The 18729-nt window shown below is 44.7% G+C and overlaps 2 protein-coding genes across 2 annotated transcripts; both read right to left on the reverse strand.

Moving 5' to 3' along the window:
* Positions 1-6224: 6224 nt before the first annotated feature.
* On the reverse strand, positions 6225-8207 carry LOC117554927 (phospholipase A2, minor isoenzyme-like). The gene is made up of 4 exons (XM_034229524.1): positions 7563-8207; positions 7322-7469; positions 7103-7230; positions 6225-6860 (listed from the first exon to the last, which is right to left on the reverse strand). The coding sequence occupies exons 1-4, from the start codon at positions 7789-7791 to the stop codon at positions 6742-6744; spliced, it is 624 nt and encodes a 207-aa protein (XP_034085415.1). The 5' UTR covers positions 7792-8207; the 3' UTR covers positions 6225-6741.
* Positions 8208-11537: 3330 nt separating this feature from the next.
* On the reverse strand, positions 11538-18282 carry prkab1a (protein kinase, AMP-activated, beta 1 non-catalytic subunit, a). The gene is made up of 8 exons (XM_034229525.1): positions 18180-18282; positions 16248-16426; positions 15506-15675; positions 15124-15217; positions 14797-14911; positions 14023-14156; positions 13379-13447; positions 11538-12852 (listed from the first exon to the last, which is right to left on the reverse strand). The coding sequence occupies exons 2-8, from the start codon at positions 16389-16391 to the stop codon at positions 12775-12777; spliced, it is 804 nt and encodes a 267-aa protein (XP_034085416.1). The 5' UTR covers positions 16392-16426; positions 18180-18282; the 3' UTR covers positions 11538-12774.
* Between the last annotated feature and the right edge of the window lie 447 nt (positions 18283-18729).

Consider the following 18729-nt stretch of genomic DNA (forward strand, 5'->3'; position numbering starts at 1 on the left):
GATCTGTTCCCAGAATCTTCTCGCGAGCACACAAGAATTCTGAGTGACAGGATACTCTGGCGGTCATCCGGGACTCATAGAACCATAGTTACAGCCGTAACTATGGTTCTATTTCGTCCCTACTGACCGCCAGAGGCGGTGCTTTAGCACTGGATGACCTATACCAACCATGTCATGAAGAATCCAAGCACTTACTCACCTAGCTGGAAGCAGCGGAGCTTGGCAACAGGACCACACCCAGAGGGTGAGGAGTGGCGACATTGACTCGGTAGAACCTGGAGAATGTGCCAGAAGACGCCCATGATGCCGCGGCACAGATGGTCTCCAGGGGCACCCCTCTTAGGGCAGCCCACGATGTTGAGATGCTTCTTGTAGAGTGGCATCTCACCCCTGATGGCAGGGGGCGGCCACTGGCCCCATAGGCATGTGTGATGGTATCAACCACCCAGTGGGACAGCCGTTGCTTAGAGAGAGCACGACCCTTCTTAGTGCCGCCATGGCAAACGAAGAGCTGCTCTGACTGCCGTATACCGGCTGTAGCATCAATATACGCCCTCAGGGCACGCACAGGGCACAGCAACTCAGGTGTGCCGCTCTCCTGTGGAATGTTAAAGCGTGCCAGCTGGATAGGCCGATTGGAGTGGGCTAGTGGAAGCACCTTGGGCAGGAACGCCACATTCGGCCAGAGGGTAACGCCCGAGTCATCGGAGTTCCACCTCAGGCATGTACTGCTTACGGAGAGGGCATGAAGCTCTCCGACTCGCTTCCCTGAGGTTACGGCAAGCAGAAATGCTGCCTTCAGGGACAGCCACTTAAGCCCGACCTGGGCCAGGGGCTCGATGGGCGGAGATGATAGGGCATTCAGCACTAGGGGCAGGTCCCAAGCCGGGGCCCTTGGGGTGCTAGGGGGACGCTGCCGTAGAGCCCCTCTTAGAAAGAGGGACACCAACCTGTGGCGCCCCACTGTGGCGCCATCGACTCCGACATGTCGGGCAGAGATCGCAGCCATATACACCTTCAAAGTGGAGTGAGAACGTCCACTCTCCAGAAGGGACTGCAGGAACTCCAAAATGGTGGCCACGGAGCAATGCCCCGGATTCTCAGCCTTACTCACACACCAGTGGGAGAAGAGCTTCCATTTGCACTCATACTGTGCCCGAGTGGATGGAGCTCTGGCATTCAGGATAGTTTCCCTGACTGATGCCGTGACGCCGCTCAACAGTGGGTTGGGCCCTGCAGAGGCCAAACCCAGAGCTGAAGGCGGTGAGAGTCGGCACGCCAGATCTGACCCTTGAGCTGTGACAGAAGGTCCTTCCTGTCGGGGAGACGCCAAGGTGGGCTGCAGCAGAGACTGCGCAGCAGTGGGAACCAGACTCTCCCCGGCCAGCGGGGGGTGACCAGAAGGAGCCTGTGCCCCTGAGTAAGGACCTTCTGAAGCGTCTGCAGTATCAGAGGCAGCGGCGGGAAGGCATACAGGAGAGTGTCCGGCCAGTTGTGCGCCAGGGCATCCTGACCCAACGGGCTGGTCACCTCCGTCCAGGAGAACCAGAGGGGGCAGTGCCTCGACTCTTCTGAGGCAACGAGGTCCACCTCGGCCCTGCCGAAAAGGCTCCAAATTGTCTCCACCACCTCTGGGTGAAGCCTCCACTCCCCCGGTGGAGGCTTGCGCCGTGAGAGGAAATCTGCGACCTGATTCAGGTCTCCTGGCAGAAAGACTGCCTGCAGACTGGCGAGGCGGGGGAGCGCCCAAGGCAAGAGGCTCTGTGAAACACGGAGCAGCTGTGTGGACCTGGTGCCCCCCTGGTGGTTGATTTGGGCAACGGCAGACATGTTGTCCGAACGAATGAGCACATGCCTGCCCGCCAGTTGGGGTAAAAAGTGCATGAGTGCGAGCAACACAGCCCGCAGCTCCAGCACATTGATATGGTGTGCACCTTCCTGGGCAGACCACTGCCCCTGCACAGTCCTGCCCTGCCACACCGCACCCCACCCCGAGAGACATGCATCCACAGTGACCGTCTCCCGGCGGGATGGGATGGCGCCCATAGGCACACCCATCAGAAGATAGGCCCTGTCCCTCCAGCGGGACAGAGAGTGGAGGCACCGCTGAGACACCCTGACTCTCTTGTGCCTGTGCCGCTTGGCGTCCAAGCGAAAGTTGTTCAGCCACATCTGCATGGGGCGCAGTGATAGCATGCCCAAGGGCACAACGGCTGAGGCAGCTGTCAGTCTGCCTAAGAGCCGGAGGAACTGGATGTAAGGCACCCTCTTGCCCAGTCTGAAGATGCGAAGATGGTGGGAAATGTCGTCCACACGACGAGGTGTCAAGTAGGCCCTCATGGCGACCGAGGTAAGTGACCTGTTGGGAAGGGTCCAGGCAACTCTTCCCGGCGTTCACTGTTAAGCCCAACCGGGCTACATGGGATGAGAGGCGCGCCGTATCCTGGGCCACTTGGGCCCGGGACGGCGCGCAAACCAGCCAGTCGTCCAGATATGGCAGGACCTTCATGCCCTGTGCCTGCGGGGGAGCGAGCGCTGCCGCTACAACCCTGGTGAACACCCTTGGAGAGAGGTAGAGACCAAAGGGAAGCACCCGGAACTGATAATGTCGGCCCTGAAAGGCGAACCTCAAGAACTTCCGGTGATGGGATGCAATTGGCACGTGGAAGTAGGCGTCCTTCAAGTCCACGGTTGTGAACCACTCCCCCTGTGTGACAACACGAAGGGTGTCTGCTGTGGTTAGCATATGGAAGGGCAGTACCCTCAAGAATCTGTTGATTCCTCTGAGGTCCAGAACTGGACGGAATCCGCCAACTTTCTTGCTCACAAGAAAGTACGCCAAGTAGAACCCCCCCGCCCTGAAGCAGGGGGTCCACTGGCTCGATTGCGCCCTTGGCCAAGAGGATGGACAACTCTTGGGCCAGAGCTAAGGCCTTCGCCGGGTCGTTGACAACTGTCATACTGACCCGGCCGAAGGCTAGGGGCCGGCGTCGGAACTGCAATTCGTAGCCCTGGGTTAGGGTGGAAATCACCCAAGGGTCGGAAGTACAGGCAGCCCAGTAGCTGAGCTGCTGCTGGGAAAAACAGCCGACGACCGGCCTCGGGACTTCAGGGCCTAGCCCCCCGGCCCCTGGGGGGCGCCGGTAAGGCTCTGAAGCACGAGGCCGCCTGGAAGCCAGGCGACCTGGGGCACGAAAGCCATCGGCCGGTTGAGTGGGCCGCTGGGACCTCTGCAGACCACCCCTGTAAGCCGGTGGCTGAGTGCGGCTGCTAGAGCGGCCCCTGGGCCTGCTGGGAGTGGCCACGGGTCTGCGAAGACCCGAGAGCTGCTGCCTGGTCTGCCTAGCTTGGGCAGCGCGCTCCAGCGCCTCCAGGGCAGCTGACCCAAACAGCTCCCCTGGCACGCTACGGAGGACTCTCCTACATGTCTCCGTCAGTGGTGACTGAGCCAGCCAAACCTGGCGACGAGTCTGTACCAGAAAGGACATAACTCGTCCCAATTCCCTAGTCATTAGGGCAAAGGCCTGCAGTGATGCATCACTGAGGCCCAGCAAAGAAGGCTCGGCCGGAGCCTGCTGCAGCGAGGCGGAGACGGCCAGCATTAGATGGGAGAGGGAGTTCCCGATACGACCCATTCGTGCTGCTGCGTCGTAGGCCCTACAGAGCAGCCCATCTGTGACCCTGCACTGAGGCTGAGGGCACCTGACCACAGGCCTTAGAGCCTCGTCAGGAGCCAGAATCAGGGAGGCGATGGCAGGCTCAATGGGTGGCATGCCACCCAGCCCCACCCTCGCCGGGTCCTGCATGGCAGCCAAGGTCCGGGCATCGGAGCCAGCGTGGCCGAGGGCCCTGGTGTTCCTCCAGCATGCCTGGAGCTCCCTCAGGTACTCCTCTGAAGGAGGAACGGTGAGGGGGACAGGGGCTGGGCTACGCCTGAAGAAGGCACTAGCCTGAACTAAGTCGGCCTGCGGAACCGGAATCTTCAGGTGCGCCAGGGCCGTACGAATAATGACCGCCATGGAGTCGTCATCCACGCCCTGCCGAGACCCCTGAGCAGAGGAGAGGGAAGCCTCCTCGAGCGGGACCTCGTCCTCCGTCTCTTCATTGAAGAGGTTAGCCGAAGCCGCTAGCGACAAGGCATCCTCATACAGAGGTGCGGCAACCGAAGGAGGGGCGGCAACCGAAGGAGGGGCAGGCGGCACACTAGCAGCACCTATACCGGGCCCTGGCTGAAGGGCCAAGAGGAGCGACTTCATTATGTTCATGTCGGTAGCCAGCTGATCCACTTTAGAGGACAGCCTGTTTCTAGTCCTCCTATTGGGGGGGTGCACAAGTCGCCGGGGACGGCCGAACTGATCTGGAGGAGGATGTGACCAAGAGAGGTGTCCGTTGGCTGCCGCCAGCTGTTCCACCTCAGTGAGTCTAGCCATTCTGAGTGCCCGGGGCATGCAGCTACAGTTCATGCAGCCCCTACCGTGAGAGCCTCCCTTAGATGGCCATCCTCGGGCTCAAGAGAAGCCATACAGGCGCTACATGCATGAGCCATTCTGTAGGTAGCCAGACGCAGCGTAGCCGGGAGCGGGTGCGGGAACACAGCCTTCACCAGCTACCTGCTTCACAGAAAGAGTAGAGCCGCGCCGCTACTCGCCAAACAGAAAGAGGGATGTAAGTATACCCACGTTACCGGCAGAGGGAGCGAGAGCACTGCCTTCACCTAGCTGGGTTAATAAATAAGGCAGTTTACCAGGAGCGGGGGCGAGAACACTGCCTTCACTGGTTGAGCTAGAGGCGAGTGCCAGATGCAGCGTAACCGGGAGCAGGTGCGGGAACACAGCCTTCACCAGCTACCTGCTTAACGGGAACCGGGCAATTTAGCGTCTACCAGGAGCGGGGGCGAGAACACTGCCTTCACTGGTTAATTTAAGACAAATGCCAGATGCAGCGTAACCGGGAGCGGGTGGGGAACACAGCCTTCACCAGCTACCTGCTCAACGGAATAAACGAGGCAGTTTAGCGTCTACCAGGAGCGGGGGCGAGAACACTGCCTTCACTGGTTACATTAAACACGAGTGCCAGATGCAGCGTAACCGGGAGCGGGTGCGAGAGCACAGCCTTCACCAGCTACCTGCTTAAAGGAATAAAACAAGGCAGTTTAGCGTCTACCAGGAGCGGGGGGCGAGAACACTGCCTTCACTGGTTAAATTAAACACGAATGCCAGATGCAGCGTAACCGGGAGCGGGTGCGAGAGCACAACCTTCACCAGCTACCTGCTTAAAGGAATAAACAAGGTAGTTTGGCGTCTACCAGGAGCGGGGGCGAGAGCACTACCTTCACTGGTTAAATTAAAGACGAATGCCTACCTGCTGAACGGGAAGAGTAGAGCGGTGCTGCTACTCGCCGAACAAACAAAGGAGATGTAGCTACACCCCAAATCAAGAAGCTTTACACAAGCTAAGACCGGAAACTGGCTTCTAAAGAAAAAACAGCACGGGAAACTCCGGTGCTTAACACGGCGTCAGCCGAGTGGCTGCAGCGCTACTGCTAACTAGCTCAATGCTAATGAAGTTCGCAGAATAAGTACAAAAGCACAGCAAGGGCAACTCCTGGGAGAGGGAGCGGAAACACCTCCGTCACCATAAAAGTTGAAGCCCAAAAAGCAAAACAGACAGTAACGGGACAACTAGGCTGGGAGAGGGAGCGAAAACACTGCCATCACCAACCAAGCCGACACCAACCTGTCCGAACGAAGTCTCTGCGCAGCCAGCCACAGCTCCTGGAGGACGGGTAAACCCGCGGCCCCGACTGGATGAGTCGCGAAGCTGCACGCAGCCAGCTGTTTGCAGAGAATCCTTAACAAATATTCCAACCGAACGAACGCTGTAGGCTACAAAAAATGTAGCCAAGGTACTCTCGCGCAGCGAGAAGATGAAAGGAACAGATCCACTGACGACACTGGCTGATATAGCCGGTGTCACGTGGGTCACAGGTGACTTTGTTGGTATTGGTACTCGAGCTGCGCATGCGCGCGATGGACACATCCAGTGCTAAAGCACCGCCTCTGGCGGTCAGTAGGGACGAAATAGACCCACGGAGAGCACCCAAACTGGACAGCACCATGGTAACAACCTGTCAAACACAAGGCTGCCGAACCCTAAAAGCATGTATTGCTTTATTGTCTATTGTACTCTCAATGGCACCATCATTTATACAATGAACATCAGTTAAGAGGCTTTCAACAAGCGATTGTTAACAAGCTTACTGAGGTCATACCAATTAGGGTAATTTCCTCATAGACTTCTATAAAATCAGACTACTGATCTAGAGAAGTTGCCTCCTGCTGGCTTTGAGAGAGAATACAGGTTTAGGGCACTTTCCCTTTGGTTTCACTTTTCAGACCCAGAGGGTGACTCTTGATTAGAGCCCTTTTTATAAGTGGCCATCAGTAAACAGCATTTAAAATAAGAGATGCAGCTCAAACTGTGTTTATTAGAGGATAACTTCACATTTAAGAAACAAACAACAGCATTTCAGTATATTGAGGTAATGATGGATGTCTATAAGTAACTAAAGTCAAATGTATACAGAAATCAATATACATGCATCTGTGAATGCATAAATGTTATATTCATCATTTTCTAATCAGCCAAGTCTCCTCAGCAAGTTGATCTGTGACCTGTGAAAACTGACATTTTGATATTTCATGATGAAGCATGAATTCCTGATTTTCCAGTTGTTTGTGGTCACTGACAACGATCGCTAGGCAGGTGCTCGTTCTCCGGGAGCCAGGGGGTTCTGCCAAAACACTCTGCGGCCTTCCTGTCGCACTCACAGATGAACATCTCACATTCGTCGTTGTTGCCTATGGACAATAAAGAAAACATTATCAAAAAGCCAACTAATAATTAAAAAAGTATTGAATTAAAAAAATGTATTCTCATTGACATTTAAATATTTGACCCCTGTTGGAATTACCCAAGACAATAACATATAGTATAGTGATACAATTGGTGGGGGAAGTCATATTTCTGCAGGTTTAATAGTAAATGTAGAATTTTAAAAGATCACGTGAGAAGATAATTCACATTGTTTGGGTGTACTCACTGCCGCAGGAGACCTTCATGTTGTCACAGCTGTAGCTGTATAATTCGGTGTAGGGATTGTCAAAGATGGGCCAGCACTCAGAGTGTTGCCTAGCATCCCTGTAACACTTGTCATGCACTTTACAGCACCTAAAAAATCATACGAGATGAAATTCAAACAGACTGAACCAACTCGTTTTTTGTAAGTGTTGTCTGACTCAAAAGCAAAGTGAATAATAACCTGTCCAGATCATCCACAGGTGTGCCGGAGCCTCCCTTTCCACAGTAGCAACCGTAGTCAGTGTAGTCGAAAATTGGAGAGCTATCGGGCATCACACACAGGATCATCCTCCTGAACTGGTTCAAGGCCTTGTAGTCCATTGAGGTGACTGAAGTAAAACAAGCAGACCCCTTAATAATCAACTTCAAGAGACATCTATTCACAACCGCGAGATGAACAGCTTATGTCGAGTCGTACTCACCGACAGAGAGGCCGGCCGCCACGAGAAACAGAACCTGGAGGATATTCATCATGTCAGTCAGCGGGAAGGTCACAGAGTAACACTTACTCTTGCATTGGGCCTTCTTCGTATATATAGTAAATAGGGTCTCCTCCCCTAATCTACGCAGGGGCCCTGCCATGGACTCTAGGATTCCAACAGCATATGTTAAAGCATGTACAATTCTCACACTTATTGAACCCTGAGCCATGTTTGGTTTATTGGTGATTTGCCTATACTAGAGTTCCTCAGCATGGGCTTATGGATCCATGTGCAGGGCTGAACAGTAGATATGGAAATAGTAGTTTTAGTTATGTTTTAAAGGCTTGAAATATATCAACAGCTTCTCGTGAGGGCTGTATTTTATAAAAGGTATTTTTGCCTCTACATGATGAGTCATTGGTAGGATGTGACTGGTACAGCACAATATAAAGGAATGTAAGGATTGGAGGTTGTCATTAACTTTAGTATTCTCCTCTCATGCCACTGTATAAAACCTATTAAAATGAACAGCTGAAACAATAAGCAGATTAACCGATTGACAATACATTTATTGAATTGTTTTCCTGCAACCATAGTAGGTCTTTAAGCAAGCAGACATACATATGCATTGTAACTTTGGTCTGTAGCTAATTATGATATAATGTCTCACTATTGTACATTTGATAAACATTGAAATCTACAGACTAAGCCTTAATTCAGGTTAACATTGGTTGCAGTTCTTTGTGCAAAATGAGTGGAAATACATTGTTAAAATGAGCCCAGCCTCAACCAATGCCAAATCAAATATAAAATCCCTTATAGACATGCATTTATTAGTAATAATGTTTATTCACAGAGGCCATTTCTCTGCATTGGGTACTTCTACTTTTAAGTATTTAAATACAGTTTTCATTATTAGATTGTAATACTAAAAAAAACTAGCATTCAAAGTTAATATCATTAGTTAAGGTTTTAGCTATCTGAAATGCTTAAATTCACATAACCACTCCAAGCTGGTTGTAGCTTAAACATGGTGTCATAGCTCAGGAAATGTTGAGAAATCCTGTTCAAACATGTGTTAACATTATTATGTCACTGAATGTCTTATTTTACACAGCAAGCAGCGTGTACCCTAATGTCCAATATAGAGATAATCATGGGACCGGTCTGCAAGTTGACATATGTACAGAGACGTGAAAAATCCCAGAGTTAAAAGCGTTGGTGATATGAACGCTGATATGATGAGCACTGGGATCAGAGTGTTCAGAAGTACATGTACTGTACAGAGGCAGGAGAAAGTGTCCCCGCACATCTGTGAATTCACATCAGGTAGTCTTCTATTTTTATTTATGAGCCACTATCACAATGTAACTTTAAATGTGGAACTGTTATAAGAATATATATACTTTTGTTTTGCTTGTAGAACATACATCTGTTTGCAGTCCACATATTTATATAATAGTAGTCATTTATTCAACTGTAAAGCATTTATTTTAACATCTCATTTAATGTTACTTTTTCGTTTTTTTTCCTGCATTTGACAAGTGGTGTCACTTCCACCATTTTTTTTCTTTTGATGTCTTAAAGGAATGGTATGCTCATGACACTCATTTAATTTTTTTTATCATCCGATAAAACAGACCAGTCTCTGCCAGTCTCTCTTTTTTTTTTTTTTAATCCGATGACATTATCAGTGATTTTAAACTGATTAATTACCGAAATAACATCAACACTGTGGGCGGCGCCATTTTACCGGACGTGACGTAAACCATGCGTTTGGTTTCGAGGACACGTTGATGTTCATGTTATTTACTGTAGTTACTCTCTTCAAATATGCCTCATTGTATCGCGAAACATTGCCACAATTCTGATAGGAACAATCCACGGAATGCTCGGTTCCATCTGTTGCCAAAAGGTAAGCGTAGGAAGTACGTTCGGAGGCAGTGGCTAGCGAAATGTGGCCGGCCCGAACCGAAAGATCCACAGGCGCATGTATGCAGCGAACATTTCAAGTTTCCGGACGACTACTCTGAGAGTATGATAAAACATAACATGGGATTTATTGAACAACCATTACTTAATGGAGATGCAGTACCATCGGTATTTCTGGTGTCATCACCGACCAGGACACCAGTTCGGCCAGTTGAGAAATCGCCCTCTGCAAGTGTGAAGCGACGGAGGACCAGAAGTAGTGCTCGGAGTAAGAATAAGGTATGTTATGGCGCATTTCCATTGCAGCGGGTAGCCCCGTTTAAACGTCCTTTATCGTCCAGGCCAGGCTTTGGTGGCCTTTCCATATAGCGTAGTACCGGCTAGTGGGTATTTCCCCCCAGTTTTTCCGGCCCCATAAAATCGTGGTTCTAGGGCCAGGGACAACGAGGCTGAGTATGCTAAACTAGAGAGGGAATCGCTAGCAAGGGTGGTACTACATGCATACATATCTAGTAATCAAAATCATTGTATCTACTAAGTAGTACTAAGTAGGCTCGAACCTGTATGGCTGAATTCCCCCTTCCAATCTCTTCATATTGCTCAAAACTTCGCCATGTTTTCGTGTGTTTACAAAGTGAACGCATGGATGACGTCACGGCCATCACGTGACTACTGAAAATGGGCAAAATGGCAGCGGCCTGACGGAATATACAGGTTTTGATAAAAAAAGAGCTATAAAATCATTATTTACCGGGGAATATCGCTGATTTCTTCAGGGTATGGTTTAAACATAATGTTTCACTAAATACTGAAGTTTTGATTAATTATCTAATGAGTGGAGCATTCCTTTAAAGGTCCCATGTCATGGTCATGTCTACTGACCATAATTCCATTGTTGAGGTCTACTAAAATAGATTTACATTGTGCAATTTTCCAAACTCACATTGGTTTCTCATACAGCATCTCTGTATAGTATGTGTATTCACTCTGTCCTAAACGGCTTGTTGGAGCTCCTGGGACTTAAGCTTTGTATTGCCAAACTACTCTGAAGCTGAGTAAATATGACAATAAAGCATTTGAATGTTGAATATTTTAACTGTCTTTGATGGAGCATATTTTCTCTACTCAATTAACGGACTCTCCTTGAATCAACGTTGGTATGAATATTTAAAAAGAAAGACCACACTTTCCCTTAAAAATGTATTTTATAGGTATTTATTCTGCTAAAATGTTAACCATTCCAAAATAAGGGAATGTTTTGTTTTTTTAATAAACTTTACTAACCAGGCCAAGCATAATAGACTTCAAATTAGAACCAAACGAGGACTGATTGATGTCACCTGTGTCACTAATTCCAGAGGTCTTCCCTGATTGGCCACAATCATCAGGTAACAGGAAGTAAAAGGTTGATCTGTTTGTCACTCTGAAACAAAATTGAGGCAGGCCTGTGTGTTGAGAAGTTTTTACCTGAGCATTAGTTTGCAGAGGACTCTAGGCGATACACCTACTGAAATTGTTTGTCTTTTATTTTTATCGCCATTTTAACTTTATATCGGCAACTGCGTTATGATCCAATCCCTACTCACTCTAGCAATAAACTCAAGCACCTCATGGTGTTTTAGTACTTTATTGCCAGGCATATTTCAAATAAACGCTTTAAGTGGCAACAACTTGATTTTAATGTTCAACTTATTGGCAAAAATCTGCTTTGAACATAATTCGAAAAGATTCAATTACATCTTCATAATGACCGTTTAGTATACTGTGTGTTTTCATTGTCTTATCTTTTTATTTCAGTTATTTGTTTTAATGTTGAGCACTTGGGGGATAATGCTATTTGTTATGGATGATGTGTGTTAAACAACCTTGGTCTGGTCCATCATAAAAGTGGACTGAATAAAAAACATTACCTTCTACACATGGAACTGTCTGACAATTACTTAATTCTATGTATACTTTATTTGTAATCATGACTTATGTAGAGTCAATTATTTATTAACCTAAATAGCTACTGTAATGTTCAAAAACACAACAAACTGCTTGTGAATTTGTAACGGAATCTTTAATACAAAAGTGTACACATCAGCTTGGTTCAAAGGGTAAGCAACACTTTTTTTAAATGATATGAAATTATTTCAAAACCTAGCATTTGAAATTAATAAATGATCACCATGTTAGATCTCAAACAAAAGCAGAAGTAACAAACAAAGGAGATTGTCAGTCTCTACTGGCCTGTAGCTTATGATACATGGATGTAAATAGATGCTACAAATCCTATCTTAAACTTAAAACACATTCAGGACCTTCAAACTTCATGGAATACATGAACAGTACAAACATGTTAACTATAAAAAATGCATTATTAACTTCACTAACGGTTTGTCACAAGATCCAATACTGGTCCCTTCATCAAGTCTTTTTTCTACTATTTCTAATAATATATCTTTTTTTCCCTCTTTTATATGTCTGTTTCATCACATTCTGAGACAGATTTAAAGCTGACAATTGATTTCTGGAATGCACTTTTAAAAAATGAATGAAAATGATGTTTTTTAGTGTAAAGACCACTAAATAAATTAAAAAGGGTTGGCATTCTTCTCCTGATACATCGTCGTCCTGCAAGTGTACATACACTGTATGCATATTCTACATTAGAAATGAACCTTGTTGTAGTGGAAAGCTAATAAACATTAGACCAAATGTTCTCAACAAATTAAAAAAGTGTTGGTCTAAAACTAACTTACCACCGCAAGTCAAAAACAAACCACATCATCAAAAAAAACTTCACAAATGATATAAAATATCTACTGTGTGCTTTATGATTAACACTGAACAAAACGCTATGATAAACAGTGGAGAACTGCTGCAGTGCATTGAATTCTTCTTTGACCTCGACATTCACATTCTTGATTGTACCTTTGTCGTCTCAATCATGGGAAACGCTACAGCGACCTCGTGTAATTGAGGACTTTCAGTCACATTTTCGAACCATTACCACTCCTCCTCGTGTCATGTCTGTCTCTTTACCACAAACAACCTGCCTCTAAATGTCTTATAGCAGAAAAGAAACCTAGAGAAGGTTTTCAGTGAACAAATATAGGCAGATTATGTAGGATTGGAGTGTACAATAACTGAGTGTACAAAATATCATCTCAGAGCTGTTAGCCTCTTATTAGCTAAATGTGAGATTCTCATCCAGGTGATAAGTCCTGGATTTCCCTGCTCTCTATGTTACGGAGCTAATATTTTGTTACACTCGTTAAAAGGATTTGAAGCGCGGTCAGATGGGCTTGTATAATAAGGTGGTGACGTATTTCTTCTTGTAGCGATGTGTCGCACTGAGCACCATCACTCCATCCTGTAACAGAAGCAGTCATGGGAAAATTCAAACAATGCATTACATTTCAGACAAATATGGGAAGAGTGGTATCAATCATACTAAGTGCAGAGCTGTAAACCACAGACATAAGTGGGAAGAACACTAACGAACACTCACTTATCTCAACAACAAGGAGGAGGAAAATGAATATCCAACGCTACTAGATTCTAGTGTGGTCGGGTACAAGTGTTTGTTTTTCCCCCCATGAAGTCTGACAGTGATGTTGGTATTTATATCCTTACGTGCATGTTCAGTTTGTTTTTCCTGACACAATGTGGAAAAAAGGGTAATTTATCTGTCCTTCATCGCCCCTTACAGGAACTCGTTATCATTGTTGGAATGCCGTGGATACAATCTGCTGTGTAAGCAAACAGCTGCAGCCGCTCACAGTTTCCAATCCAAAAATAAAAAACGCTAGCAAAGCTGAGTCACCGCAGAAGGTGGTGCCACATTTGAACAGTCACATAATGCTGGAAGATAGCAATATCTTTTTGTAATAACGTACCTTAATGGAGAGAGCGTAGAGGTGATTCAGCATGACATGGTTGGGTTCTGGGAGCAATGCAGGGTCACACTGGATATGAGAAAAAACAAAGGAAAACATATTTGTTCATCTTTATGAGTGATTTTCATAGTATACACTTGTCAAATGTATGTTTGCTATTTTTGCATTTATTTGATATTCTGTAGATATTTTTCTGATGTTGTAGATGTCGCAGATTTTTGTTTATTTTTGAATTGAATACTGGTTGTTGTAGCCTGTGGCTCAAGTATAAACACTGATGCTTAGCAATTGTCTATGATCTTTTTTATTACATTCAAGTACATCTATTTTTTAAGGATGTACCAGTAAGAGCACAAACAAAAGAGAGCTAATAGTTCATAATAAAAAAGCTATATAAGCCTTATAGAGCTACTGATTGCACTTATTATAATGAATTAAAGACTCAGCTAAATTAAATGTAATCATAATAATAATAATTGCCATAGATGCTTTTTGTTATCATTTTTTGGCAAACAACAAAGGAAAGGTTCATATTTGAAGATTATAGATCTAAACGGATTTGACAGTAACAGCACAAAATAGAGAATACGTATTTCTAAAAGTACCGGAGTGGAATAAGCTTCTTTATTTTAACAGTTACTCACAGAAATGCCAGTGTCTTTGTTGAGGATGACCTGCAGCAGGTGGGGGGGGAGTATGGGTGGAGACTTAAACTTCTCTTCCTGTTTAGGAACATACGCGTCCTGATGGTAGGGCCCGGGAGGAGAGCTGGAGAGGTCTAATGAGGGGGGAAAAGTTTAAATGAGACCGAAGATATTAACTTTCAAACATTTCCACACTCCTATTAGAAAACGTGTAATCTCTATAGAACTCCAGGATCATGGTAAAATAGTTAACTATGAGGTTTAGTTATAGGTTAGATTGTACAATGTTAAAAGCAGTCTGGAGCTGGGGATGATACAGAACAGTAAATTACTGTACCATCAGCATAAAAATGACAATTTGCATTTCAAATAATGTTATTAAGACTCTTTATATGAATAATAAATAACAATGGCCCTAAAACCGATCCCTGTGGCACACCCTTGGGTACATGAAGAGATGTAGAAGTGATACCTTCTGCCCGATAGTTCTCAAACCAACTATCCGAAAGATCGATATGAAAGAGTCTTTGTGACAGTAAGGCATGATCCACTGTATCAAAGGGCCTTTTTTTATAGTGGCTGGTAGGGCTGTTCTAAAATAACTATTGCGATGCTGCATAGATTTTCCAGCCTACAAATCATAAACAATAGCTATAAGCACTATGACCATTTAAAATATATTCTTGAATGATAGAATAGATCTAGAAAGAAATACATATCCTTTTTTCTGTAATACCCAGTTAATAATTTCAACGTGTTTTTTTCAGCACTCACCTGACATGTCGGAGCATTTCTGCGAGTCCACCATTAGAGCTTCGAACACCTCAAAGTCTGTTTTCTTCACCTGGATGAGGTTGTTCACTGTCCCAAGCTGACTGGTTACAACAGGCTGTGAGGAAACACAACGACCAGACACAATATCATTTCTATGATGAAAAACTAGTTTAATAAAAACATGTTTACATGCAAATAACATGTTAACATTGAACAATAGCAGATAAATAAGCAGGGCATTTTAACTGTCTCCTACTCCGCAATTTCTTATTTGATGACTGTAAAAATGATCACCAAGTCCATTATAGTTTCTTATGTAATGCTGACCTCGGTCGGGTCGTGGGTCCACTGGCCATCCACATAAAACTTGTACTGATGCTCCCCTTCAGGTAGATCAACAATAGTCACAAAGGTGTTCTGACTTTGACACAGATGACAGGAGGGAACATTTAGTGAGGTAACACAGTACTTCTCTTTAAAACATCAACCACTATAAAGGCGCTATTAATACAACAAACTTAATCTAGTAACAATACAATGTGCTATTTTGGGCACCAACAAAATCTGAGCTAGCCTGTATTTTAAAAACTGTAAAGATCTTTCCATTGATTAACTAGTAATGAATATAGACTACAATAAAGGAAATGTAAAACATATTTCAACCACATCCCAAGTACACTACACTATGGAGTTTATGACGCCCCCTCACCTTCTGATGAGGGGAATCTTGTTGGCCCAGTTGTTGAAGGATCCAGAGATGTACACCTCCCTGCCGTCTCCGGTCCAGCGAAACACTGTCGGTCGGTCTAAAGTTGGCCCTTTGTCATCTGCTTCTAAGTCTTGCTGCCATGCGAGGAACTCCTCTTTCTCTAACGGAGCCTAAAATACCCATAAAACCACCATTGTTAATAGAGTGGTGCAGGAATGAGTTCTTAGCCTGGACCTGAGTTAGCATTGGTATACTTCCGGGTTCCCATGTATTGAAGTCAACGTGTTTTTTAACAATGTTTTTTATCAGATGCATGAAAGTAGTTAAATACAAGATTTTTTACCTGAAGCCTTTAAGTGTCTTAAAAAAGGCGGATGCTAAAAAGTGACCAAATGAGATTTTTACTAACTGTAATAACGCTGAACATTACATGCCTTTATCTTAGCGGTGGTGACTTTAATATCATTACTATAGCTCTTTTCTTCTGGCTATTGCATTTATACTTTAACAACTATACAAGAGGTGTTCATATGTGAAGATTTTCCTGCTGAACAAAATGTGTAAGACTCATAAATGTGTGTTTGCCATAGATCTTATTTTCTGCAATAGTCCAAACTCCTATTGGCTTTTTGTTGTTTTCTTGCAATGCTAACTTCCGGCTTCGTTTACAAAAACACGGCAACACTGCGCCGCTATATGACCTTTTCTAAAATCCTCACAACAGGTTATTCAAACAACTTACTTTCATATCTTCACCATGAAAAATATCTGCGTCTTCCGGGCTGTCCATCAGGATCTTTGGCCCGCCTCCCTCCTTGTTTCCCCGGCTGTCCCTCCGCTTCTCCCCATGGCCCATGGCCGCCCTCTCGCTGCTTGTATTCCCCATGGCGATGTGTCTTCTAGGAGGCTGGAGCAAGGTCACTGTGTGGGGAAGAAACAGAGAACACATTCTTTTTTAAAATAAGGTTATTAATCATTCATAGCTGCTGCTGGAGAACCAGCTACAAACGCTTATTTTTAAGACCTCATCACTCACATAAGAAAGATAAAAAGTGTTTTACACCGTGGGCACTATTTAGAGTGATTTACAATGTGGAACAGCAGAATAGGTTCAGTCAAATGAGTGGATAGCAAATTACAAGCAGCAGTGGGTCGGAACCATGTCAAATGGACTTGACAGGCTTATGATTTACTCCACTTCAGAGACGTGGCCCTTTTTACTCCCCTACATCATCTGACAGCTACCTTTAACACTTGTTTGCAGGATGGGGCTTTATAAATAACAGGAAACTGAAAAGTAGTGTGGAAATGTGTTTTTGTTTGGTTGTGTAAGGCTCAAGGTTATCCTCACATATCATTTATTTTCCGCATAGAATGATATACATAAAAGATAAATAAGACAGAGAATAAGTTTGAAGTGATTTACACTTTAGACATATATCTCTATACTAAAAACCTTTTTTGAGAAAAAAAAACATATCTCACAATCGACTCCTACTGGGAATTGGCTTTATTATTCTTATATTGCTTATATGTGTATTCTATGTGTTTCAGCTCCATGTAAAACGTCTTGCTGCACTACCAGCTGCGGTACTAAGCGATGGTAACATGACCTTGACAAAAAAAGAGGCAGACATGTTTTTTAAAGTAATGGATTACCTATTTCCAGGACGTTTCAAGTCAGTGGAATTCAGTTTCATACCGACACCAAGTAGGTGACATTGAAAACTCACTGGAAGGTGCACTGTTTAACAGCAACAGGATATTTACACACACTTGTTGAGATATATTTTGTTCAGTTATAGGTTAACATGTGATCAATGTGTCACTACATGAAATCAGTTAAATGTGAGCCTAAATGGAGTTCAGTGTCTTAATCTGGCTCAAACACTGTATGCATACAGTATACACTTAGTGGCCACTTTATAAGGTGCATATGTACAATTTAGTACAATCAAAGACAGTTCTGCCTTTAATTATCCTTTTTTAGTTCCTCCTGTAATGTTCTTTTGCCCTTATATAGTGGCGTTAAGTCAATTAAAGGTTTAACATTGAGGCAATAGTCAAATTTAAGAATATGTAACGGCTTTGCTTTAACTGCCTTCCTGTTGATGAAGGCTATTTTCCACTGCTGATATAATCTGTGAGTACTGTTTACACCACTAGTAATGGTGTAATAACAACCTTAGTGAGTGAGACGATAATATATAACCACATGTTGTATTATGCAGCCTTTAAATTACTATTATTATCTACCTGTATAGTGCTTTGGTGGACTGCATTTCAATTGAACATGCAACGCAAAATGATGTTGACGTTAGCCCCTAGAGGTAGGGACCCCCGGATGGCTAACGTTACACTTGCTCATCTTTAAACCTTATATTAAAGAAAACGTTACTACCTGGTTGGGAATAATAGCTTTATTAGCAAGTAACTACTAAACGGTAGGTTGTTTAGTTTGACTCATATCTGAGGCAATAGGAGGTACCGTGTTGTTTACTAAAGCTAACAACAGCTAGCAGCTAGCCTCAGTGTGTTCTGCAGCGGCTGGACGTCCTGCTAACGCAAACATACAAGCTGCTGATACTAGCTGCGACATAGGCCTAATTCTCATTTGACAAACGAAAACAACGAATGCACAATGATAAATACTCGTATTCGGTGAGCTTTTTACCTGAGAAGCTTTTCGAGAGTATCCTTGTTAGCTTAACTGTCCCATTTTATTATGGATAGAAAACAAAACATATGTCACACTGAATAACCCTAACCCCTCCCCCTGGTGTGCGCAGGCGCAGTGGATTGACAATAAATAAACATGATACACTTTAACATGTGACTTCTGAATTCTCACACAATATATTTGTTCACCATATGCACTTGATTTTGTTTAAACAGCTAAGCTATCTGGCTGTAGTATTTTAATGATGATTATATTTGAAAGGCTGTAGCACTGACATGTAACTGCATATATTGGCCACTAGGTGGATGCATGGGATAAGTAGAGTGATGATGTACAGCTCTTTGTGTTTGGTGAAGATAAAAGCCTTCATTTCTAATATAGATACTTCAAAGAAAATAATGCCATTGTTAGAAATAGCATCCAAACAAATGTATATGATATATTGGCACACTTTCTTAATGTAATCTCCATGCAGCCACAAAAATCAGTCAGGAAATGTGTCAATTCTGCTAAGAAAATGTTGGCATAGGATGAAGAACATAGA

Source organism: Gymnodraco acuticeps, unplaced genomic scaffold (genome assembly GCF_902827175.1).
Source record: "Gymnodraco acuticeps unplaced genomic scaffold, fGymAcu1.1, whole genome shotgun sequence".
Classification (NCBI taxonomy): Eukaryota; Metazoa; Chordata; class Actinopteri; order Perciformes; family Bathydraconidae; genus Gymnodraco; species Gymnodraco acuticeps.

Bases quoted from the DNA above. Each gene is read 5' to 3' on its own strand.
- LOC117554927 (XM_034229524.1), bottom strand. From the start codon at position 7,791: ATGGCTCAGGGTTCAATAAGTGTGAGAATTGTACATGCTTTAACATAT. The intron at 7,470-7,562 runs GTGAGTACGACT...GTTTTACTTCAG, and splicing joins GGCGGCCGGCCTCTCTGTCG to TCACCTCAATGGACTACAAG. The intron at 7,231-7,321 runs GTTATTATTCAC...ATGATTTTTTAG, and splicing joins CCTGTGGATGATCTGGACAG to GTGCTGTAAAGTGCATGACA.
- prkab1a (XM_034229525.1), bottom strand. From the start codon at position 16,391: ATGGGGAATACAAGCAGCGAGAGGGCGGCCATGGGCCATGGGGAGAAG. The intron at 15,676-16,247 runs GTAAGTTGTTTG...TGGGTATTTTAG, and splicing joins TTCATGGTGAAGATATGAAA to GCTCCGTTAGAGAAAGAGGA. The intron at 14,157-14,796 runs GTGAGTGCTGAA...CCCCCTCATTAG, and splicing joins GAAATGCTCCGACATGTCAG to ACCTCTCCAGCTCTCCTCCC.